The following is a 25,581-nucleotide window of genomic DNA, read 5'->3' on the forward strand; positions in this document are numbered from 1 at the left end:
GAAATCAGTCCTGAATATTCATTGGAAGGACTGATGCTAAAGTTGAAACTCCAGTACTTTGGCCACCTGATGCAGAGAACTGACTCATTTGAAAAGACGCTGATGCTGGGAAAGATTGAGGGCAGGAAGAGAAGGGGACGACAGAGGATGAGATGGGTGGATGGTATCACCAACTCAATGGACACGAGTTTCAGTAACTCCAGGAGTTAGTGATAGACAGGGAGGCCTGGCGTGCTGCAGCCTATGGGGTCTCAGAGTCAGACATGACTGAGCGAGTGAACTGAACTGAAGTTTCCATTACCCACTGCAGGAATGGGTCAAAATACTGCAGGACTTAATTCCATAGTAACAGAATCTATAGTCAATCCTATAGGTAATAGTGACTAAAAGCCACACACACACACACAGCCTTCTTCCTGCTTTTCTGGGTACTACAAGGTGACTCTTGGATGCAACCAAGACATTCTTTTTCTTCCCTGTAATTGGAAAAAAAAGGTTACCTCAGCAGAGAACTTTCAGGATAAGAGAACTGTGAAAACTCCCTGAAGCTCCATGATAAGATCTTTAACTGGCTTTTCCACATAGTTAAAAATGTACTGCACAAGGAGAGACTATCCACTCAGGGTGTGCCCTCATGCAGATGAGAGTGGGCTTTCACTGTGAGTGTAAGCGATTAGAAATGCTTTTTGCTGCTGAAAACTGAAAAGGACAAAAAGACAGTGAAGGTGAAAAAATTTTGGAGCTGGCTGGCTGAGCAGCTGAATGGCCAAATTTGAGAAGGAAGACACTTCTTCACTCTGGCCAACTGTCCTTGTGAGATTCTTGAGTATTGGAAGGCATAAATAACTCCTTTCACAACTGTCAACAAATTGTGACTCTACTATAACACACAGTCGTCACAAGAGGTATATGGTCAAGTCTGAACACCATGTAAGTATTGTTGATTTGTATTCATTCAATAGACACCCATGATACACAAACTATGGACATTAGTCTGTAATATAGGCAGGATAGCTCTTTATGAATGTTTAATAAATAGTGATATATATATTCAATAAAATTTCTATTTAATTTGATTTCTTACAAAATATACAGCCCCTCTTAGTTTTCCCTTTGAAAGCAAGGGGTCATCATTTGAAACAATGCCCTCTGCCCGCACAAACTAACCATTTTAGTATCAGACTAAGTTTTAGAAATGTTTATAATCTCATTATATTTCCCCTCCCCTCATCCCACTTTTGCCTAGTAATTTGCTTATTCTGCCTCTCAGTTTTTCCAGATAAAGTAAACAACTGAATTTGTGTGGTTCACACGGATGCCACCATTAAGCCAGTTAGGTAACAGCAACTCTGAAAGAGAAAAGAGGAGAGTAAAAAAATGAAAAGCTAGAAGTCCTTTCATGTTAACATTTTATTTAAACCAGTACAAGCACCATGCTTAACAGAAGACTGTCCAAAATAAACATGCAATATGAACTCGCACAGACTGAAACCTCAGTTTCAGAAGTTGTGCCAGCTGTTGATTTTGTTAAACGATGACAGGAAAACTGTTAAAATTCACAAGACTAAACCATTAATGTTTCAAGCCTCCTGAATGAGATTACATTGGACCATCTAAATCAGTGGGCACTACCCTGGCATGTTAGTGATCTCAAACAATATTCAAGTAATTACACATGTATGAACTATACTCCAAAAAGAAAACACAGTTTCTATCACAACCTTAATGTAGTTGTTTTAAAATATCATAGGAAGATGATCATTGATTTGAAATGTCAAACAGCCTAAGAGGAAACAAAATTTTCAAGAATATTCAACTTGGGACCACTGGTGTTAAGTGGCCCGAGAGATTTACATTCTTCCAGAAATATAAGATTTGTCCAGAAATGTTTGAGACACTTCTTCACATAAGTTGTAAAGGCTCAAATTCTGTAGATTCCAGTATTATCAGTCTATTGAACAAACAGGGAAAGCAACCGTATTAAGAATATTTGAATTGATAGGTTACAAGTCACTCTCTATTTCCACCAAATATCAGCATTTAAACTCTTATGAAAATATCTTTTCATTACTAGTCCACATTATGGATTAACGACACTGCTCATGTTTTAAAGCAGTCCAAACATATTTTTAAGTACACCTTCCTTACTATCTATGTGGATGGGGAACAAGGACAGCCAAATTTAATTTGGCAATACACTCCTTTAACTGGAAAAAATTTTAAGTGTCAGACCAGGATACAGTTTATGGCTACATTTGACTCCTTAAAATAGGAGACAAAAAGGAAGAGAAAAGTGCTGACAGACATTTTGTTACAAAGATCATTTAGTAATGACAATATAAAATTTAGCAACACCCTTTCAAACAAGAGTATGTTTAACCACACTAGGTATTTAGTAAACTTTTTAGAAATAGACAATTTGAACATTTATTTTAGAAGTCAATTAAACAAAAACAGTCAAACAACTTTTTCCCTAATATAATTGCTTCAATACCAGAACAAAGTGAATACTATTCAAAACTCTTGACATTTTGGAATTTCAGCATAGTAACCTGAGAACAGTTTTCTTCATATGTCATTTATGTTGTCACAAAACCATACTAAAAAAACATGCTGTGATTACTAGTCGGTTCTACTCTGACAACATCAGATGCTATGCAGAATGTATGTAAGTCCAACAATTTCAAAACTAATTCTGACTTAGAAGACCATGAAGGAGGTTCCCAGGAAAAAAGCTGCTGCCAAAAAGGAAAGATTAAGACTTAAGGCTGAATGGGAATGGCTGTACCAGGAGTGGAATGTGAAAACTGGAATTATGAAATCTGGAGTTACTAATTGAGAGAAGGCAGAAAAAGAGATTATATAGGAAATATACTTAAAAAAAAAAGAACAATGCAAAAATTTGGTTAGACAAAAGGAAAATTTATATAAAAGTCAGAGAATACTCTAGGGTAAAGGATCTATAACTCTCCCTATAGGACCATGGAAGTAAAAAAATGTTCTATTGATCCCCTAACCTATTGTCTTGCAAAAATACATATTGATATCAATAATGAGTCAGACAAGCTCAGAAAAGCATACCGTTCATCACAGTTCCCCGTTAGAGAACAGGGGAACCAAGAGTTCTGTGTATGAAGGTCAATATTATTTGACATTATAGAGGACTTTCCAATTAAATTAAAAAAAAAAAACACTTAAAACATGCAAGACAAAAGAAGGAACCTCACTACAAAAACACACTCTTGCAGCCCTAGATTCTCTTATTGCTGTGAACCCGATGAAACAAAATCTCATTTCCTTCATTCAAAAACATTAGAAAAAGTCTCCATTCACTTGGATTACATTTGCATTTATGCAGAATTATAAGCATTTTCCTCCAGTATCAAAATAGCTGTTTAAAGAATTCTTAAACTTCCTGGGTGAAGCTCGCTCTCTCTCTGGAAATTGGAATTAAGAACCCTTCCCATTCAGTTACCAAAGCAAATACCCCTGTAGCACTTCCTCATCTCCAACTAACTTCCTATTGCTTCCTGTTTTTTAGATTAGTGAAGCCAAACAGTGTTGGGAATAGAAGATCCCATATTACAAAAATTCCAACTATCTTTACCTCTTTATTAAAGTTGGCACAGAAACCTCAAAAAAATGCAAAGCACATACGAATGGGAGATACACCAAAATTTAAAAATAAAATGCCTTTGCTAGCTTTGAAATGATTAAGATATTCTTAATATCAGAATTAACTCACCAAATTTGGGTGGTCTTTAGATTCTCAAGACCTTTTGTCAAATTAATGTCAAAAGAATCTTAGTTACTTACATGTTTTTAAAGTACACTATATATCAGAATCCTTGCTTTAAAAATGCCAAGGATACCATCATCTAACAAGACAGGTGTCCAGTTTAGAATAACTTCTGACACTGAGGATATAAGATGAGATTTCTATCAATGCGTTAATGTTATTAACTATGGCCAAGTTTTAAGATAAGCAATTTTTTCCTATGGCACAAAACTAATCACAAATATGTCCCAAACTATAACTTTCAACTGCCATATATTCACCAATGCAAGTAGACAGCTGGAATTTTTAAAATATCAACTTGATTTTACTACAAATTTCAGATACACATATTAGAAAATTGTTTTACTTGGACCCTTTACAAAAGTGTTAATTTCACCAAATCTGGAATACTGGCAGTGTAAAGTCTTCAACTAACTTTAAAGCTAACAAATCAAAGGCACAGTATTAACACATGTAAAATAACTAGTATTCACAGGACAACATTAAAAGGTCCTTTATAAATAAAGTGTTACTAACCTAGACTTAAGATTATTTAGAAATGACATAACTAAAAATGAAGCCCATGATTAGTTACAATCCATCAGTTTCTAAGACTAAAATGCTATTTCCCATGAAGAGAAAACCTAATAGTCATAACTTTATTATAAAATCTAACTTTCAGACCTTAAAAATGAGCAACTGATGAAAAGTTTCTGGACTTGATTAAAAAGATATAGAAAACTAAAGAAGGCATGGAATTGATGGAAAAACTATTTGTAGTGCAGATTATACTACAGTAAATTATTATTCATGGCTCAAAATTCAGTCACTTAAGTCTTTTATCCCAAATTGATTTCAAAGATTTGACAAGTGATAATATGCTATTTTCATATATAAACTGCTAATATCCAGTATTTGTCAAAAGGAGGCAACTGTTGTCTATCACAATCTAATAACCACTTTCCAATGGTGTCTGTAAATAGTAACAAATTCTGAACTGTAAGTTATAGAAATTAGTCACAAGAGTGCAAAAAGTCCCTGGAGAGAAGTAGTCCACCTAACAATTACAAATATAAGGAAACACTTTACAAAGTTTCATTACTATGAAGATGATTTCCTCTTTGTTCAAACTTTGAACAAATGAGAATTTTTCTTTACTGCAGGTAACAAACTGTAAATAACAGTGCATTTTTAGGCATAAATAAGTATTTATGTCTGGTTCCAGTATGGTCAGGTTAATACATAAATACTTTAGAACACAGAAGTTCACATTAGTGGAAAAATCCAAGTTTCTCACGTAGCCATTCTTCAGTTAGGTCTTCGGTATTTCTTATTTCAAATACCTTAAGAAAAAAAAATCAAATATGTTGCATATTTGAGTATTAAATACCAAATTCTCCTTCCTTTCAGTCAACATGGCTTAATCTGTGTAAATTAGATATACCTTCACTTTTTCTTAAATGCGAGGGATTCAGTTACCAAAGTTTAGCAGTCAAGATGGCATAAAATCAAAACTCTCTTAAAAGCACATATCTACAAATGTTCTAAAAGAGTAGTTTTGTAAATATTACCCACTAAAAGAGAGGCCCAAGGGTACACAACTAAAATCAATCCAGTTAGGAACTCGAAGAATGTGTGCTGATCTTCTACCGAAGGAGGAAACACCAGGCGTTTTAGATTAGTAGTCCATAGCCAAAAACCTCCAGCCAGAATTTGAACACACACAAGCCCACAAAGTAAAATGGGCATAAAAAGATGACATAATACAGCAGGGAGAATGGGATTTCAGGCTAGATGTTACGAATGAATCCTAGATCTTACGTGTACTGATGTGCAACCCTCAGTAAGTCATTCATTACAGTTAAGAACAGTAGTTTCACCATCAACTTACAAAGCTGTGGGGAGGATTCAATCAGATTATATATAAGAGTAACTTGTAAATTGTCATGCCTTAATTCGTGGCTCAGATAGTCTGCCTGCAATGTGGAAGACCTGGGTTCGATCCCTGGGTTGGGAAGATCCCCTGGAGAAGGAAATGGCAACCCACTCCAGTATTCTTGCCTGGAAAATTCCATGGAGGGAGGAGCCTGGTAGGCCACAGTCCATGGGGTTGCAAAGAGTCAGACACGACTAAGCGACTTCACTTTAATTCAAACACTTTAGGGCATGCCTGGGATTAGAACAGACATGAGGCTGTTAGCAGAGCTCCTTTCTAGCCACCCAGAGTCACTTTAGAGTACTCCTATGGTACAAATGAGGGAAGGTAATGTCTATAAGTTGGTGGTATTGGTGACAATCATGTGGGTTAAAGGGAAAAAGCAGAAGGCACTTAAAAACAACCCCTGGGTTAAGCACCCAAGGGGGAAACACTGAGACTGTCCCTAAAATAAAACCTGAAAGAATTATTAAAATTCCAATGATGTAAAATTCTATTTCTAGACCTTAAATGTATATACTTTTTCAACTCAAACTAAAACATGGAAGTTAAAAGTTTGAGAGTAAGTACCATTCTTACCTTTAATTTTCAAAAATGCCATAAAGTAGGAACACATTAAATCTTAAAGCAGGTGTCTTATATGAAACAGAATGTTCTAATAAAGCTAATAAGCATTCTTGAAAATTTTATTTTAGATTTAGAAACAACACAGTTAACTGCAGAGTACGGAATCCCTGCACAGAATTTGGTTCATTTAGTCTATGGTAAAGGGCTCAGAGAAGCTTCAAATGCTGAATTTACCTACTAGAGATTACATTATGGAAAATTAAAAAGTCTCAAAAGATTGAACAGTTTTCTAAAGTGGCCTACATTTTGAATGTGAGTTCTTATAATCAATGTGTAATTTTCATTCAAAAAACATGTGCTCAGTCATGTCCAACTCTCTGGACCCTCTGGATATAGTCCGCCAGGCTCTTGTCCATGGAATTTCCCAGGCAAGAATACTGGAGTGGGTTGCCATTTCCTCCTCCAGGGGATCCTCCTGACCCAGGGATCGAAACCATGTCTCCTGCAACTTCTGCACTGGTAGGTGGATTCTTTACCACTGAGCCACCTGGGAAGCCCTCAAAAATTGCACTTATGGTTAAATATTTATATCATTCTATTTCCAACTAGTAAAAAAACTCTAGATTACTGCTCTGTTCTAAATAACTTTCACCTACATAAAGAAATACTGAACTCTTCAGATTACTTAGGTATTGCTCCATTTACAAAAAGAAAATACTGTCTCAACAAGTTAGTCAAATATAAATACCACCTTGGTAAGTTCAGCTGTTTGGACTAGCTTATTCTTACTCCCAGCATACATCATCTGTTGTTCAGGCTTACATCCTGGAAGAGAGAGATCAGAGTAGAAATGAGACTTAAATTTTTAAACAGTGATGAGTTTTCATTATTTACTTGATAAAAGACACATTTAGGATTTCCTATGCTATCAAGTTTACAAAAGTCCTGTCTAAATATGTAAGGGCTTGAGAGTGTTATACTGCATACCATCTGCACAAAGAGAAATAGAGGTATTACTAATGAACAAGGCTTTAGGTCAGCAAAAATAAATGAGGCTAGATCTATACAGATCTTGACTTTCAGAGCCTTGCGAATACTTCAAAATTTTTCAGCACTAGCTTTATTGTGATGTTAAATATCAAGATCAGTTTTAGAGATACCTAATACATGTAAGTTTTGGGAGGTAGTTGGGTCAGTGGGGTGAAGAGATTGGCTCTGAAAAACATGTACAGTCTGTTTACATATTAAAAGACACTTCAGCATATTTAAAGTGTTACATATATGATACAAATAACAAAGATCAAGGAGGAGTTCAGTGAGCTGAAAGTTTATTGTGGGCTTGAATGGTGGTGGCAGAGGGAGTTCTGGTGATAATGGATACTTTAAACACCACTAAACCATATTAATATCCAATGTAAGCTACTCTGAGACTATTCTCAAGATTATGGACATATCACTGACAACTACTATTTTAAGGATAAACCAACTATATATCCTAATCCTACACAAAGTTTACATACTTATAAATAAAATTAAAATACAGAAGAAAATGTACTTTTGATATTTTAAAATATCATTTCAAATTCATTAAAAATACATATACAATTTGACCTAACAACTACACTTCTAGGAATTCAACCTAAAAAAAAGCAAGTTTTTATAGTAACTTCTTTTTAGGGATGCATTCCCATGTGCACGTGTGCACACACACAGTACAATTAATTCAACATTTTCCATCCTTAAAACAAGCATAAAATTCATCTAGGATAAAAGGTTTAATTTAATCAGAACCAGATATGTACTATTTAAAGAAATTCACTTACCTACAGGACTGGAGAAAATAAAGCACAGAGGGTATGAAACTCTTCCATCATCATGTTGATACTTATAACTATACACAATGAAGGTTTTTCTCAAGTTAAAGAAACTAAAATTATTGCTCTATTTCAGACAAGTACTTATCAACAAAGTTCTGAAGGACAACACACACCTACTGAGCCAGTGAGTGGCAAATTTCTATCCTATTCATTTAGGTCACTTTCATTATTCATTATCTTGCCACAAAATTATAAATGGGCCCCAAAGACAAATCATAAAATCATATACTCTCACAAATAAATTTATTAAAAGTATAGACTTGATGTGGATTTTTTTCTTTCTCAATTTTTATTATATGCAACAATAAAAGGAATTTAAATAAACAATATCCATCAACTTTTGGGGCCTTTTCCAGTATGTATATACATTTTAATTTGGTCGTGACCATGGTGTAGGGCTACCCAAGGTAGCACCAGTGGTAACAAACCCAACTGCCAATGCAGGAGACATGAGATATGGATTCAGTCTCTGGGTTGGGAAGATCCCCTGGAGGAGGGCATGGCAACCCACTCCAGTATTCTTGCCTGGAAAATCCCATGGACAAAGGAGCCTGGTGAGGCATGGTCTATGCGGTTGCAAAGAGTCAGACATGACAGAAGCAACTTAGCATGCATGGTGTAGAAGAAAATTTTGTAAAAAATGTACCTTAAAATTTGAACAAATGAACTTCATAAATAAAATTTTGACCAGTAAAAATAAAATTTTTTTAAAGCACTAAGAAAAGGATATCGAGGCTGTCGCTCAGGTAGTTCATCTTTAAGTTCATCTGGTGAAATGCCCTAGCACCATAAAGAAAACAACTTTTAACCATTTTCTTATCCATAGATTCTTAAGAGATATACTGAGGACCCATTCTGCTAATAGGTATAAATTCATAACTTTATACCACATCATAACATTTTATCTTACTAAACTGTACATAAGCTGAGGTTATTAAAACCTCAATCCAATGAAAGCCCACCCCAACCCACTCAGCTTAGCTCTGTTAATTAACAAAACATGGGGCTGAGAGGCAGCGTAGTCTATGCTCATGTTCCAAATGTCAGGAAACACCGAGTGAGATAAGCCAACCCCTCAGAGCAACAACAGTATCTGATTCAGGGGGGAAAGTTAATTTCTTTTCACTCTAAATTGGTTACTTAACTTGACAATCTAAATACTTAGGCTATAGGGAATTACTGGCCAACCAACTTAGAAGCAAGTTTTTATCAGACATGTAGCCCTAACTTCTACTGCTTATGACCTGGATTTCATTAATGCTTTATTGAAGGTGATTATATTAGCAAGACAATCCACTGCATAATAATTAACATGTGCTTTTCATGAATAATGAACACGTACAATGGTTTAGAACTAACTTTAGAAGTACATGTAACTAACGTTACATCTTTTGAGTGATAATAATTACTTAACTATAAAGCTATATTTAGCTGTTTAAACAAACCTCAAGCTCTTCATCCAGCACCACGAGGCGTTTATCCTTATCAATTTTCACTAAAATAAAAATATAGTATGAGTAAACTGTGGTTCTAACATGACCTTGATCTACCCAACCCGCAGATTCCTAGCTCTTTTATTGGTATCCAAAATTAAAACATGAAGAAACACAAGCATACAACTCATTTGCAGTTTTAGTTTATGGTCTGTTAGCTAGCTTTGCTTTTCAAGCAGTCAGCATTTAAAAGCTTTTACCCATAATTCCCAGCACCTAATTTGCTTATTTAGAACTTTATGTCAACTCCTTACATTTACTGTGTATATGAAGAATTTTGCAATTCAAACCCAATCTCTTGGATGATGAGAAAAGGTCTGAAAAGGTCACTGTGACTGAGACTGGCTTATTGAACATGGTTAGAACTACAAGCGAAAAGTGGACAAGGGTCAGGACAGAACAATCACCAGGTTCCCAGCTTCTCAAGAGTCAGGATTTCATGGTGCAGGATGAATGTTCAGAGAAAGTGAATTACCAAAGAGCAGTGATATCTCTATTCAAATACATGTAACATACTCTGAAGCCAAACTGAAATATGTTTAGATAACCTATGCCTCTATTCTTTTCCATCACCCTGAAAGTTACCATTTTTGATTCTGCACTAATTTCATAGTAAATCCTGTGAGACACGATACGATCTCAAATAGCTTTACTCTTTGTGGTAAAATGGAACTGACACACTTTGTCACTTCTAAGAACTGTATGCCCGCGTTGTAGTATTTGTTTGTAAAAGAACCATAATTCAACAAGCTGTCACCGCCTCACCAATTCACATCTTCCAGATGTATCTCTGTTAGTATATATAGTTTTACATTCTCACCCCCTCATTCTTCATCTTTCTAAATCATTACCCACATATTAAATATTACAAAAGAAATCTACATAACATCACATATAGTTCACACTGGAAGAGGCAATATGCAAATCACTCTTTCCATTATCAAAAGTCAATGACACTTAAAAGTATTCTCCATGAAACTAGAATTCAAGTCTAGAATTGAAGTAAGACCTCAAATCACTTTGAACACAATGCTGAACTTTATCACTTTAGGTGTGGGCAAAGGTTTCTGCTTGAGGATGAATGGCCAGGGTGTTTTTGTCCCCAGATAAGTTAAAGGATGGAACTGGATGGGGCACTACAAATGACCAAGTGCCCAAGACAATGATCATCTTCTCCAGAGCTGTGCAGGCAGTGAGGGGGAGGTGAAATACTCTACCTCTGTTCTCTGACAATAAGTCTTACTTACTTTTTAAAGTGACCTAACAGGTTTGGGGGGTGAGGAGCTGGGTAGGGGGGACAGGGTTGGGAATTAAAACAGAAGGAGACAAATTACTTTCTAAAGGTTCAGATTATTGGATGCAGCTATAGAATAAAAGGATAAAACCAAACTAAGACCATGGAATGAAGACAATCATGTTTAGCTTACTTATAATAGCAGCATTGTTTGTTTCTTTGCGAAAACGAAACTTTCTCAGCTTTTCCACTAAATCTTCAGCAACATCACAAACCACCAAAGACTCACTCTAGAAAAGAAAAAAATGTTATCAAATGCCATGACTCCAACATATATGTACACCTTAAAGCTATAAAACTTAATACCTTTAAGAAGGTATATGGTCATGTACAAATGTCATAATTATGTAAAACATAATTATGTATTAACATGAAACACATGAACACTTAAAGAACTTTTAAATCTACCAAGCTTTGCGTTGGCATTAAATTATTCACATTTGTTCATCTTATATGTAGGGTATACTTTAACTTCCTCTTTGACTACTAGATATCTCAAAGAACTAGATATGTGCAATTTCATTAGAACTGGAGAGGAAGGGAAGAATATAGGAAGTCAAGGATCATGGCTGTTAGGAAGTATAATATTTTTCACTATGCAGGAAGAACAGGAAAATCATCTTATTGCACTTAAGAGTTAATAAGGCTTTAGTTCATTTTTGAGTCCAGCACAACTATGAAAAACCAAAACTAAGCAAAAGAATGGAAAATAAATCACCATAAGAGTAAAGACCAACTACTATTTTATGTCTTAAGTAACTATGGGAATCAAAAAAAGGGAGCTATTAAGAAATATGAGAGCAAAAGTAGATGAAACAAATATAAAAACTCAAAGAACCTTTTATAAATTATGAAAAAATATTAAGAGACTCTTCTCCAAAAACCTGACAAGGAAATCATCAAAAGCACTCTTCAGTTGGAGTTAGGGTCAGGTGGTACAAATGAATTTTTGATTGCAAGCAGGAAGATGGAAATCTTTTTCTTTAATGTATGCAAGTTCAAATACATAGAAAATTAGAGAAATTCTGTGAAATCTTAAGCACTTAATACTCAGCTTCAACCATTATCAACACATAGCTAATCTTATCTCATCCAAAACCCTCAGAACTGCTCCCATGGACCATCACAAAGCAAAGGTCAATAATCATTTTACCTACAAATATTTTAATACATATTAATAAAATGATAATACGTGCCATTGAAAACACAGACAATAATAATTAGTTCAGTTCAGTCACTCTGTCGTGTCCAACTCTTTGTGACTCCATGGACTGCAGCATGCCAGGCCTCAAAGTCCATCACCAACTCCCAGATTTTACTTAAACTCATGTCCACTGAGTGGTGATGCCATCCAACGATCTCATCCTCCGTCTTCCCCTTCTCCTCCCGCCTTCAATCTTTCCCTGCATCAGGGTCTTTTCAAATGAGTCAGTTCTTCACATCAGGTGGCCAAAGTATTGGAGTTTCAGCTGTGAGTGTGCTGCACTCAATATGCGAGCAAACTCAGCAGTGGCCACAGGACTGGAAAAGGTCAGCTTTCATTTCAATCCCAAAGAAAGGCAATGCCAAAGAATGCTCAAACTACCGCACAATTGCACTCATCTCACACACTAGCAAAGTAATGCTCAAAATTCTCCAAGCCAGGCTTCAACGGTACGTGAACTGTGAAGTTACAGATGTTCAAGCTGGATTTAGAAAAGGCAGAGGAACCAGAGATCAAATTGCCAACATCCGCTGGATCATAGAAAAAGACAGTTCCAGAAAAACATCTACTTCTGCTTTATTGACTATGCCAAAGCCTTTGACTGTGTGGGTCACAACAAACTGTGGGAAATTCTTAAAGAGACAATAATAATATGTCACCTAAAAATAATAATTCTAGTCTTATTCACATAGAGTTCAAAGTTCAAATTTCCCTCTTTTTTTTTTTTTTTCTTTTCTTTTTTAACAGTCAGTTTGATTGAGTCAGGTTCCAAACAAGGTCCACATTCTTTGGTTACTTCATATATGGGGTTTCCCCCTCCAATTCTTCAGAAAATTAAGAGTTTTGAGACCAATGCCAAATACAAGTGTCTCATTACAGTCCAAAAGAACTAAGGATTCAAATTTTAAGTTAAAATTAAATAAAAGTCTGCTTTTTCACCCTGTGTTGGGTAAATAAGAGCATATGTTACAACATTAAATGGCCATCAATTTTAAGTTGTCCTTTAAATTCATAACACTGGTAATATATAAGCTGTGATATACCACAGAATGTGCTATTTAGAGTTAGAAAATACACCCCACCAATACATATTTTCCAATAAATTAAGCTCCTGCAGGAGTCATGTATGTCCATCCTTTTACTTCTCTTTAGAGAAAGAAATGCTAAGTCATACGAGGTTCCTACAGTATTCAAGCCTAGTTGGTTTTTTCCTGTCTTTCAAGAAAGACACACAAATCAGAAAACTAGAACTTCCAATCTCTTGTCAACCAAAACCAAAGGCAGAGCCCATTAGTAGAAACTAATAAATACTTTAGATTTTTGTAGGCAAAGAGCAATTTGTCACGACTCTTAAGGTTCTGATACCCAGAGCTGCTTGTGCAATTCTGACACCTTACGGATAGCAAACCAAGTGAAAAACATGCTGTGGTTGAATCTATAAAGCTTTTTTCCCATTCTCACTCCTCCCAATACCATAAGGTCAAAAACTCCTTCCTACAAGAAAAAGAAATGCAACTCAGCCAACTCTAACAGTTTCCAGTTAATAGATGCATTTAAAAATAACACCCTGAAAGCAACACTACACAGTAAATAACACACAAAGTGGGAAGCTTGAACTCAAGTAGTCATTTATTGGATAATCCACACAATGAACATTTAATGAATGTCAGGATGTGCTAAGTGTTAGAAACACAATGATATAAAACAGATTTAAACTGTGGGCCTGACCTAAAAGAGCTTATAAAGTCTATTAGAGAATAGGTCTACATCAAAATCATCAGGCAAAAAAACACACACTTGTTTGTATAACAACTAGGAAAAGAGCTAGGAAAGAGAGAAACTCTATGCTGAGAACTTAATGACTAGCTAAAACAGCACAGTTACAGGAAGCCTGCCTGAAAAAGGCATCTAAAGGACCAAAATTGCCTATACAAAGATCCTTTGATTAAAGTGAGCACAGCACATATAAGATAACCAAAGGCCAGCGTGATTCAAGCACAGAGAATGAGCTGTAACACGTACAAGAGGAGGTTGGCAGGTGTTGGACTACATAGGGTGCAGTGGGTCATGTTAAGTATTTTGGTCTCTATATGAGCAAAGGGAAGCCACCAAGGTGTTTTAAGCAGGGAAAAGAATCAGATTTGCATGCAGGAAATAGGCAGAGAGGTTGCAGAGAACAAGACTATTTAACTGGCAAGGCTAATCCAGGTGAGAAGTGAAACACAGCTTAGACATGTTGATGAAAAGAAAGAGAAGTAGGTGAATTTCTGCTAATACTTGTTAACATGTATTAAACACTATAAGAAGACACTGTGCTATGTCCTTTTCATCGATCCTCAGAACAATCCCATTAGATGAGTATTGTATTATCCCAATGTGAAAGAAACTAGGACTAAGAGAGGTTAAGTATCTTCCTCAGAGTTACGCAACTAGGGGAGCCAGGATTCTAGCCAGACAGCCTGACTCTATCTAGCTCACTCTCTGAACCACCATGAAGGACCTGGTGACAGATTGAATACTAGGCAGGGTAGATTAGGAAAAAAGGTGACTCCTAAACTTCTTGCTTATGTAAAACACTTAAATGGTGCTACCTTTCACTGAGTTAAGGAACACTAGGTTTAAGGGGAAGAGATGCGTTCTATTTTGGATAAATCGAGCGGGCTTTGAGACACTCAAGTGGGTAAAGGCTTCCTGCCTGCTGCTGCTGCTGCTGCTGCTGCTAAGTTGCTTCAGTCGTGTCCGACTCTATGCGACCCCATAGACAGCAGCCCACCAGGCTCCCGTCCCTGGGATTCTCCAGGCAAGAACATTGGAGTGGGTTGCCATTTCCTTCTCCAAGGAGATGCTAACTAGTAGGATATACAAATCTGGGCTGGATCTCAGAAGCAAGGTCTGCAATACAAATTCCCAAGTCATCTATATGCAGGTAGGTGGTAACTGAAGCTATGAGTGTAGGTAAGAAAGGAAGGAGAAAAAATACAGAATGGAAAATGAAGCATTAGGATGGAGCCCAGGATTCCTACTTGTGATGTAGCACAGGGAAGGAGGACTACATGGGACACAGACAGACCCACAACAGGAGAAGCCCTCAGTTCTGTATCTGAGACATCCAAGGAAAGAAAAGGCTTCAAAGAGGAGAGCGTTGTCAACACCCAGAATGCAGCTGAAAGATCAGAAAAGATAGATGAGAACTGAAGAGAGAGTCCCTTAGCTTTAGTGACCATGACAATTCGGTGGAAGTGGGTTGAGCAATAAGTGGGAGGTCAGAGAGGAGAACAGTGGGATTTTTGTGTTTTGCTTCTAATGAAAGAAAAGCATATTTTAAAACCCGATGGGAAAGATCCAGGAGATCCTCGTGGGTAATTGATTTAATTCTCCACTATTTTTGAGCGTGGAGTCAAACCAGAGCCCCCAGACCACGAAAGACCAAGCTTTTGACAATCACTGAAAGGTCAAGCGCCAAAGCACTGGGTCAAAAGATTTCCAAGCAAGGATAAGCAGAAATCCATAGAGCCAGGCCAGGAGAAGGAAGAGACAGAGGCTAAGGCGAGGCCGAGAGAATGGAATCAGAATTCGAACCCTCCCCCAAAGGCTACCAGGCGGAAGGGCTCGGCGCCCACCGACCCCTCAAGCCTGGCCTGGGCCCTGACAGAGAAGCCAGCGTTTGAGGGAGCCCTCAGTTGGGCCAGACCCCCTGGCCCCTCAGATTTTTCGTCGTAGGAGCTGTGACTCTCCATCCAGAAGGATTCGGTGAGCACGACCCATTCCTACTGGCCGCACCCTAGTCACCGAGCCCGCTAGGCGGGCCAACCGCGGGCCCGGCAGGATGCTGCTGCTCTTGGGCGAGGCGGCAGCGGCGGCGGGCAGAAGACAAGGCTCCGACTGTGGGTACCCGCCAGCAGCCGGCCGGAAGCGGCCGCCGACCCACCCCGGGCGATGCCCGCCGATACCGGCTCTGGCAAACAGGAAAGTCCGGCGGGCTGACCCGGCCCTTCGGCCAGCCCCCGCCCTCCCCAGTGGCAACTCACCATTTTCCTTCCGGCCGGCAGTAGCCTTTCGCCGTCCCTCGGGCCCCTTTAAGAATAGCACTGCAGCCGCCTCCCTTCCTGCCCGGCGCCTGGCAGAACCGCCCCCACTGAACGACGCGACAGCGGCAGGCCATCACGTGATGGGGGACGGCGGGTGGCGCGGCTCAAAATTAAATCAGAACGCTAGCGCCCGCCTCCATCCAACCCTTTAGGGAGGAGGATGTCCTGTTGGATCCGGAGTGAGCGGCGGTGCCAAAATGCACTCTTAAGATTTAAGTCAGTTTTTGCTTCCTTTTAACGTTCAAGTTCTGAGTGCAGTTTCCTGGTGACATGATTAAGTCCACGATTTCAGTGATAAATAGGAAGGTTATCCCCAGCCTACCTTACAGATTACACACCTAGATACACCTGCCTTCCCTCCCACCCTATTTGGAATCTTGTTTTCCCCCCGCGGCAACCACCTTCCGGTACTTGGTTAACACATTTGTTTCCTCAGTAGAGTTTATTTATTGAAGTATGATTGAATGATGATTGATGTCTGGATGAGTGCTCTCGTAGTCGTTGCCTAATCGCTCACTAAGAATTAGTTTCTGTAGGAAGTACTGACTTACTCAGTTCAGTTCAGTCGCTCAGTCGTGTCCGACTCTTTGCGACCCCATGGACTGCAGCACGCCAGGCTTCCCTGTCCATCAACACCCGGAGCTTGCTCAAACTTATGTCCAGACAGTCGGTGATGCCATCTAACCATTTCATCCTCTGTGGTCCCCTTCTCCTCCTGCCTTCAATCTTTCCCAGCATCAGAATATTTTCCAGTGAGTGGCCCTTTGCATCAGGTGGCCAAAGTATTGGAGATTCAGCGTCAGCATCAGTCCTTCCAATGAATATTCAGGACTGATTTCCTTTAGGATGGACTGGTTGGATCTCCTTGCAGTCCAAGAGACTCTCAAGAGTCTTCTCCAACACCACAGTTCAAAAGCATCCGTTCTTCAGCACTCAGCTTTCTTTATAGTCCAACTCTCACATCCATACATGACTACTGGAAAAACCGTAGCTTTGACTAGACAGACTTTCATTGGTAAAGTAATATCTCCGCTTTTTAATATGCTGTCTAGGTTGGTCATAGCTTTTCTTCCAAGGAGCAAGCATCTTTTAATTTCATGGCTTCAGTCACCATCTGCAGTGATTTTGGAGCCCAAAAAATAAAGTCTGTCACTGTTCCATTGTTTTCCCATCTATTTGCCATTAAGTGATGGGACAGGATGCCATGATCTTAGTTTTTTGAATGTTGAATTTTAAGCTAGTTTTTTCACTCTCCTCTTTCACTTTCATCAAGAGGCTCTTTAGTTCTTCTTCGCTTTCTGCCATAAGGGTAGTGTCATCTGCATATCTGAGGTTATTGATATTTCTCTCCACCATCTTGATTGACTGACTTATTGGAGCTAATTTATTCTTGAATGTGGTGGGAAAGTAGTTTGGAAGAAGTAAGGATTGAACTCAGAATTCATACAGGTACCTTCAATGAAAGAAGCTGCCTGAGGCAAATCTCATGGTATTTACAGCTTATTCCCCAGCTGCTAGCATGGTCCCCTGTCCATAATAAATGCTCAGTTCGTATTTGTCAAATGAAAGAAGCAAAGAAAAAGAAAATTCCAGAACATACCCCCACTGCCATCCTTCTTCATTAGTGTTAGACTGAATTATTAGAATTTTTAAAGTTTGTTTTTAATGTTGTTTAATGACTTGTTAGCATGTTAATAAATAACATTAAATCAGAGTTCAGAATATGTAAACTAATACAATACCTATTTTTTCTCATAAATTAGAAAACTATTAGAAGGATTTGTGGTTATTATTGTTGTTCAGTTGCTAAATCATGTCCAACTCTTTGCGACCCCGTGGACTGCACATGCCAGGCTCCTCTGTCTTTCACTATCTCCCAGAGTTTGCTCAAATTCATCTTCATTGAGTCAGCGATGCTGTCTAACCATCTTATCTTCTGCTGCCCCCTTCTCCTTTTGCCTTCAATCTTTCCCAGCATCAGGATCTTTTCCATTGAGTCAGCTCTTCACATCAGGTGGCCAAAGTACTGGAGCTTTAGTATCAGTCCTTCCAATGAATATTCAGGGTTGATTTCCTTTAAAATTGACTGGTTTGATTTCCTTGTAGTCCAAAGGGCTCTTAAGAGTCTTCTCCAGCACCACAATTCACAAGCATCAATTCTTCGGTGCTCAGCCTTCTTTATGGTCCAAATCTCACATTCCTACATGTTTACTGGAAAAACCATAGCTTTGAATATACAGACCCTTGTCAGCAAAGTGATGTCTCTGGTTTTTGATATGCTGTCTAGGTTTGTCACAGCTTCCAAGGAGCAAGCGTCTTTTAATTTCAAAGCTGTAGCCACTGTCTGCAGTGATTTTGGAGCCCTAGAAAATAAAATCTATCACTGCTTCCAGTTTTCCCCTTTCTATTTGCCATGGTTTCCCCTGGTGGCTCAGACAGTAAAGACTACCTGTAATGCAGGAGACCCAGGTTCAATCCCTGGGTTGGGAAGGAAGTCCTCTGGAGAAGGAAATGGCAACTCACCACAGTAGAAGTCCATGCACAGAAGAGCCTGGTGGGCTGCAGTCCATGGAGTCACAAAGAGTCAGACACGACTGAGGGACTACCACTTTCATTTCCCATGAAGTGATGGGACCAGATGCCATGATCTTCGTTTTTTGAATGTTGACTTTCAAGCCACCTTTTTTACTCTCCCCTTTCACCCTCATCAAGAGGCTTTTTAGTTCCTCTTCGCAAGGGTGGTATCATCTGCATATCTAAGGTGGTTGGTATTTCTCCTAGCAATCTTGATTCCAGCTTGTGATTCATTCAGCCCGATGTTTCACAGGATGTACTCTGCATATAAGTTAAATAAGCAGGGTAACAATATACAGAAAGATTATCTATAAGAAATTCCACAGTTCAACTACATTCTCTTAGTGATCTGCCCCTCTCCCTATACTTTTTACTATGACTAGGGAACTGGGAGGGCTTCTCAGGTGGTGCTAGTGGTGGAGAACCCACCTGCCAATGCAGGAGACGTAACAGATGTGGGTTCAATTCCTGGGTCAGAAAGATCCCCTGCAGAAGAAAATGGCAACCTGCTCCAGTATTCTTGCCTGGAGAATCTCATGGATAGAGGAGCCTGGCGGGCTGCAGTCTACAGGGTCACACAGAGTCAGACACGACGTGATTTAGAACGCGTATTAGACTCAAAGAGAAGTTGGAAAATCAAGGGAAGATCAGAATTAAAATAATCTTTTCTGACCTGAATTTTTCTAAGTTCATTCTCTGTATTGCAGCCATGCTAAATAAAGTGTTTGTATTTTTACATATTCTTATTCATGCATGCAACAAATAGTTATTGAGGACCTATAATGTATTGGCTGTGTCCTGGTGCCAAGATCCAAAACAGATTAAAATCCCTATTGTCCTAGATGGTGCTCAGTTACGTCTGACTCTGTGCGACCCCATGGAGTATAGCCCTCCAGGCTCCTCTTTCCATGGGATTCTCCAGGCAAGAACACTGGAGCAGGTTGCCATTTCCTTCTCCAGGGGATCTTCTCGACCCATGGATCAAACCCCCTTCTCTTACATCTCCTGCATTGACAGGCGGGTTCTTCACCACTAATGCCTCTTTAGAAGCCTAGAAGTAACATTCTAATGGGGAGGAGGAGGTAACAGACAATAGCATAGTAAATCAGTAAATACTGGTAAGTTAGAAGGTGATTGGGGTTGGGGAAAAGAATTGAAAAAGGGAGATGAGGAGTGCAGGTGATGAGGGATATTTTCTTTTAAATAGGGAAGCTGTCCTAATCCTCACTAGGAAAGTCATATCTGAACAAAGATTTGAAGCTGTAGAGATTGACCATAGTATCTGGAGAAACATCCCACACAAAGGGAACAGCACTGCAAAGGCCCTGAGGCAGAAACATGCCTATTGTTCTTGCATGCTCCATTCTGTACAGCCTTGTAAGCAATCACAAGGGTGTGCTATCAGAGAGACTGAGCAGGACAGTAGCATGACCTGTTACACGTGTCCTTCTAAAAGGATCCTTTAGTTTTATTAGACTGTAGGGATTAAGTGACTTCCGGAGCCAACCACAGTGAAGTAAGCAAGCTGCAGTCGCTCTCCCCCACTGATTACAACTAAAAACTCTGGCAGAATATGAAAAGCACTTCCTGAGGACTCTGAAGAGTAAATAATAGCAAATTAGCTGGTGGATTGGGAAAGGAAGTGTTTTCTGTGTTTTTTCTTGGCCACGCACATCTTTGTTCCCCAACTGGGAATCAAACTCAATCCCCTTGCAGTGAAAGCACAGAGTCTTAACAGATGGACCACCAGAGACATCCCAAAAAAGGAAGTGTTTTGACTGTCTCTTCTTCCTCCTGTTTGTGAGAGGGATTCTCGCCCTAGGATTACGGGGATGGCCGAGCACACAACATCCAAAACTGGACAGGTGAAGTGGACAGTTTTTTTTAGTCACATACATTCACAGTCTGGGGGAGGGGGACACCAAATACCATGTACTTGGGAACAGAGTGAACAACTAGAGGCAGGCTTTGCAGTATCAAGAAGGTAAGGTGCCCCCTGGTTTCTGCAGGAGGGTATGGCCGGCTTATCTGAATGATTTCATAATTGGCAGGAAACAGAAACCCAGTACTCAAGGACAAGCACTGTGCCTGGTGCCCATGGTAAAAAGAGTTGTTTGGCCAGGGGCCCTCAGCTGTGGGAACAGAGTGGGGACAGAAACTTGCTGTTAGGTTACTCCCGATTCCACCAGGTATCAAGGCAGCACATAATTATTATACCTTAATTTTAGGCCTTACACTGCAGGAAGTCAGAACTTGACAAGTGACTAGGATGGTGCTGGTGAGTTTTCTAGTTTTTTCCCTCCTCTACTGCCTGACTTGAGAGCAGTCTAAATCGGTGAAGCAGGGACTGCAAAACCTCCAAAAGGAACCCTTTCTTCTAGCCTGGGGGTGGGAAAAAGGAGCCCCTGGGAACAGGAAAGTATGGATGGAAACTCCTTCTTTCTCTCCTAGCCCTCCCCTGAGGACAAAAATAATCAAGTTGGCATTATCATGGCAGGGCAGGCTAAAGCACCTAAAGCCCTGAGAGAAAATCCATTTTGCTGCATAAAGGAATTTGGAAAGGGTCCCTGTCATATAAAAGTTGATGGAGGTATCCTGGGTTTTCTTTTTTACTTTGGCTATGCTGGGTTTTCACTGTGGTATGCAGGCTTTCTCTAGTTGTGGCTCCGCAACAAGTGGGATTGTAGCTCCCAGACCAGGGATTGAAACCCAGTCCCCTGCATTGGAAAGATTCTCCACCACTGGACCACCAGGGAAGTCCTTTCCAATTATTTTTTCCTCCCTTTTCTCTTGTTACTTCACCTGAAGGATAGGCTCAGTCACTCAGACCAGCACAGTAAGTGTAGAGGGAAAATATTCTGGGAGCTCCCATCTTTCAGTCCAGAAGAACAGAGAAAAGGGCCTCTGGGAGTCAGAGGGTGTAGAGGAAATCTTGAATAGGAGAGGCTGGGATTGACACTGGGCACATACCCAAGTTCCACATGTGCAGGACACACCCACAGAAGCACAGCAAAGACTTGGAGAGCCTAACTACAATGTAAATCATTGCCAGGATTGGGGTTAACCCCAGAGTGGCTCAAGTGAGGAATGGACTTAACAGCATAATAAAGACTTTGAAAATTGAGCTGCCACTCTGTATCTTGATTGTGGTGATAGGAACATAACAAGACATGATGAATTTTTCTGTATATAAATTAAAAATTAAAATTTTAAACATGGGAAAAAAATAAAAGAACTAAGTGTGGGAAACAGAGGAGCAAGGAAACCATTGAAGAGACTGTTGTAGTAATCCAGGGTACACATGGCCTCGACCAAGGTGGAAACAGTGATTTGGTGAAAAATGCCTAAAACTGATAGAATTTTCTGTATCCATAGTTCTCAACTTCAGCAATATTGACATTTGGAGTTGGATAATTCCTTATGAGCAGGCTGTGCTGGGCATTGGAGAGTGCTTAGCAGCATCTCTGACCTCTATCCATTAGACACAAGTAGCCTCTCAATCAAAATATGTCCAAATGCATCCAGACATTGTTAGATGGTGCCAGGGCACACCGTTGAAGATGGATGTTCTAGGTGAATGCCTTAGGCTTTGGGCCACAGGTGAAGCGTTGCATTAGTCATCAGTGTCAACTCAGTTGGAACAGGCTTCAGGTGGCCTCCTGACACTTAGTACATAAAGATTATAGAAGTGCAACATATAAGACCATGAGACTTTTTTTTTTTTACTAGAGGAACTTACAAGTTCAGTGGGCTACAAAAGGTTAGGTTCTGCTAAAGGACTGTAAAATTTTTCACAGTTCTTGTCATCTATGAGATCATACCCAAATTGCACACTCATTCAATTGCGTTGGGCAGTGATTGTCTCAAAGCTTGAAACTCAAGAGTCATGATGCTTATCATCTTCCTTGGTGTCTCCAAGACACAGATGAATTTGTCCTTCTAAGAAATAATATAGGTGATAGAAATAGCCATATAAAATGAATGAAGGGGTTGCAGTTCCAAGGAAAATTTACAATGGAAAATATTTTTTAAAACATAGTAGTATTTTTGGCATTTCTAATGAGACCTTCTCCTTGGTCACCTAGAAGTATCCATCAACCCTGGAGGATAAACAGAACTGTGATGTCAGAAATGCCAAAGAAAGTAAGCAGCTTTTAACTACCAGAATAAGATTTTTGAATCTGAAGAAACGCAGTAGTCTTGAAAAAGCCAGACACTACCAAGAGAGAAAGGTTTTATAAAACTGTAAAGCTCCATGAACATTTCAAAATCCAGACCCTGGCAAAAGTAAAAGTGGCATTTAATACACACCATATGGTAGAGAAAACTGAGGCTATGACATAAGGAAAGTACCTGCTGAGTGGGAAGGAGAGAAAGTTGCCCTTGGGATGTGGAGCAGCGTGGGAAGAAGGGGCTCAGGGAAGTGCAGTGGGCAGTCCGAGCCAGCCTGTTCTGGCAGCCCAGCCCCCAGGCTGATGTCTTAGAATGGGGGACAAGGAGGGGTCATAGGAAAGCAAGAAGAGATAGGACTGGGCAGACCACTTTCCCTCTAAGAAAGGAAGGGAGGCCTTGCACTTAGCTTTGCCCCTCCTTGAATATGGGTTTCCCTGGTGACTCAGATGGTAAAGAATCGGCCTGCAATGCAGGAGACCTGAGTTCAATCCCAGAATCCAGAAGATCCTCTGGAGAAGGGAATGGCAACCTACTCCAGTATTCCTTCCTTGGATGGACAGAGGAGCCTGTCAGACATGACTGAGCGACTTATACTTCCACTTCCTTTCTCCTTGAATATGACTCAGGAGCAACAGGGTTCAATGGCAGTGGGGGTCTAACTTGGTATCCTGCAGTTCTTAGTGGCCTGCAGGGTACAAGTGGGAGAAGCTACATATTCCTAGTTCCCTCAGGAAGAACCACTGGAGATGATGAACAGTCTGGGGAACCAGCTAAACTAGTGCCTGAGGGGTTTACAACCACAGGTAGGTGGCTAGAACCCTGAGTCTCAGGAGTGGTTGCCAACCCATGGCCACAAAAGACCGGATGAAATCTGCATCACCTTACTGAGGTCCCACAGGTGTACAGAATGAGACCTCATTTTCTCACCCCTACCATGAGATCACACGAATACCCTTTACAATTGGGCAACATCTTAGAGAAAAGCAAGAAAAGGAGAGACTAAGAACTTTTCTGAAAGAGATCAGCTGCCCAAAAAGTGCAGTTATACTTAAAGGGACTAAGTTAACTTTTTAAAATTTATTTATTTATTCACTTTTCGCTGCACTGGGTCTTGCTGCTGCAAGCAGACTTTCTCTAGTTGTGGCTCTCTAGTTTCTCTGGTGGGGGCTACCCTTCACTACAGTGCTCGGGCTTCTCAGTGCAGTGGCTTCTCTTGTTGTGGAGTATCGGCTCAGTAGTTGTGGCTTAGCTGCTCTGCAGCACGTGGAATCTTCCCAGACCAGGGAATGAACCCCGCTGCTGCTGCTAAGTCGCTTCAGTCGTGTCCGACTCTGTGCGACCCCATAGACGGCAGCCCACCAGGCTCCCCCGTCCCTGGGATTCTCCAGGCAAGAACACTGGAGTGGGTTGCCATTTCCTTCTCCAAAACATGAAAGTGAAAAGTAAAAGTGAAGTCGCTCAGTCGTGTCCGACTCTTCTCGACCCCATGGACTGCAGCCTACCAGGCTCCTCTGTCCATGGGATTTTCCAGGCAAGAGTTCTGGAGTGGGGTGCCATTGCCTTCTCTGGGAATGAACCCTAGTCTGATTCTTATCTGAATACTGCATCACCAAGGAAGTCTGAGGCTAAGATAAATTTAATTGATGAGTTTAAGCTCCCATTGTCCTTTCTACTTTTCAGTGAGGTGGGAATTCTTGAGCAAAACTGTATCAGTTATAGACAATAAAGAAGAAGCATTCTTTCCTTTCACCAGAGAGTAATACATTTTTTGGCCTAATATAGGTGGCTCAGATGGTAAAGCGTCTGCCTGCAATGCAGGAGACCCAGGTTCGATCCCTGGGTCGGAAAGATCCCCTGGAGAAGGAAATGGCAACCCACTCCAGTACTCTTGCCTGGAAAATTCCATGGACAGAGGAGCCTTGTAGGCTACAGTCCATGGGATTGCAAAGAGTCAGACACAACTGAGCGACTTCACTTCTACTTCTTCTATAGGTACTTTATGCTGCCAAGTTATCTTATGGAGAAGAATCCCTTCCCATCATCCCTCCCTTCTGTAAACGGGTGTTGAGTGGCTACAAGACATATGCTAGGTGCTGGTGGCACACACATCGACTAGGTGTCCTTCCGGCCGCAGAGAGTTGGGAACCTCTAGGCCAGACAGACTCATGAGCAGATCTTCACTAGGGTCAGGGGGATCCCACATAGATCCACATGGGGTGCTCTGGGAGAGGCATCTCCTCAAGGGTTGGGAAGTGTTCAGGAAGACTTCCCAGAGAAGGGAAGTTCAGAACTGAGGCTTAAGAAAAGCTAAAAATTCTCTAGGAGAAGGGGAAGGAAAGAAGGGTTTTTCAGGCAAAGGGAACAGCGTATGTATAGAGGTGTGATGATTAATTTTGTGTGTTGACTTGTCCACGTATTGCTCAGATTAAACAGTACTTCTGGGTGTGTTTGTGAGGGTCTCTCTGGTTGAGATTATCACATTGAATCAGTGCGCTTGGCAAAGCAGATATCCTTCCCCATTGTGGGTGGGTATTATGCAATCCCTTGAGGGCCTGAATAGAACAAAAGGCAGAGGATGGAGGAATTTGCCACCCCAT

The 25,581-nt window shown here is 40.1% G+C and overlaps 1 protein-coding gene across 2 annotated transcripts; it reads right to left on the reverse strand.

The window, feature by feature from the left end:
* Positions 1-1,392: 1,392 nt before the first annotated feature.
* GMFB (glia maturation factor beta) lies at positions 1,393-16,294 on the reverse strand. 2 transcript variants are annotated; one of them, XM_027554155.1, is made up of 7 exons: positions 16,178-16,294; positions 11,079-11,175; positions 9,604-9,653; positions 8,889-8,938; positions 8,105-8,190; positions 7,033-7,106; positions 1,393-5,121 (listed from the first exon to the last, which is right to left on the reverse strand). In XM_027554155.1, the coding sequence occupies exons 1-7, from the start codon at positions 16,178-16,180 to the stop codon at positions 5,050-5,052; spliced, it is 432 nt and encodes a 143-aa protein (XP_027409956.1). In that variant the 5' UTR covers positions 16,181-16,294; the 3' UTR covers positions 1,393-5,049. The 2 variants fall into 2 exon arrangements, with proteins under 2 accessions (XP_027409956.1, XP_027409957.1); XM_027554156.1 differs by having other exon boundaries at positions 8,105-8,187; positions 16,178-16,293.
* Between the last annotated feature and the right edge of the window lie 9,287 nt (positions 16,295-25,581).

The sequence above is a fragment of the Bos indicus x Bos taurus genome, chromosome 10 (genome assembly GCF_003369695.1).
Source record: "Bos indicus x Bos taurus breed Angus x Brahman F1 hybrid chromosome 10, Bos_hybrid_MaternalHap_v2.0, whole genome shotgun sequence".
Classification (NCBI taxonomy): domain Eukaryota; kingdom Metazoa; phylum Chordata; class Mammalia; order Artiodactyla; family Bovidae; genus Bos; species Bos indicus x Bos taurus.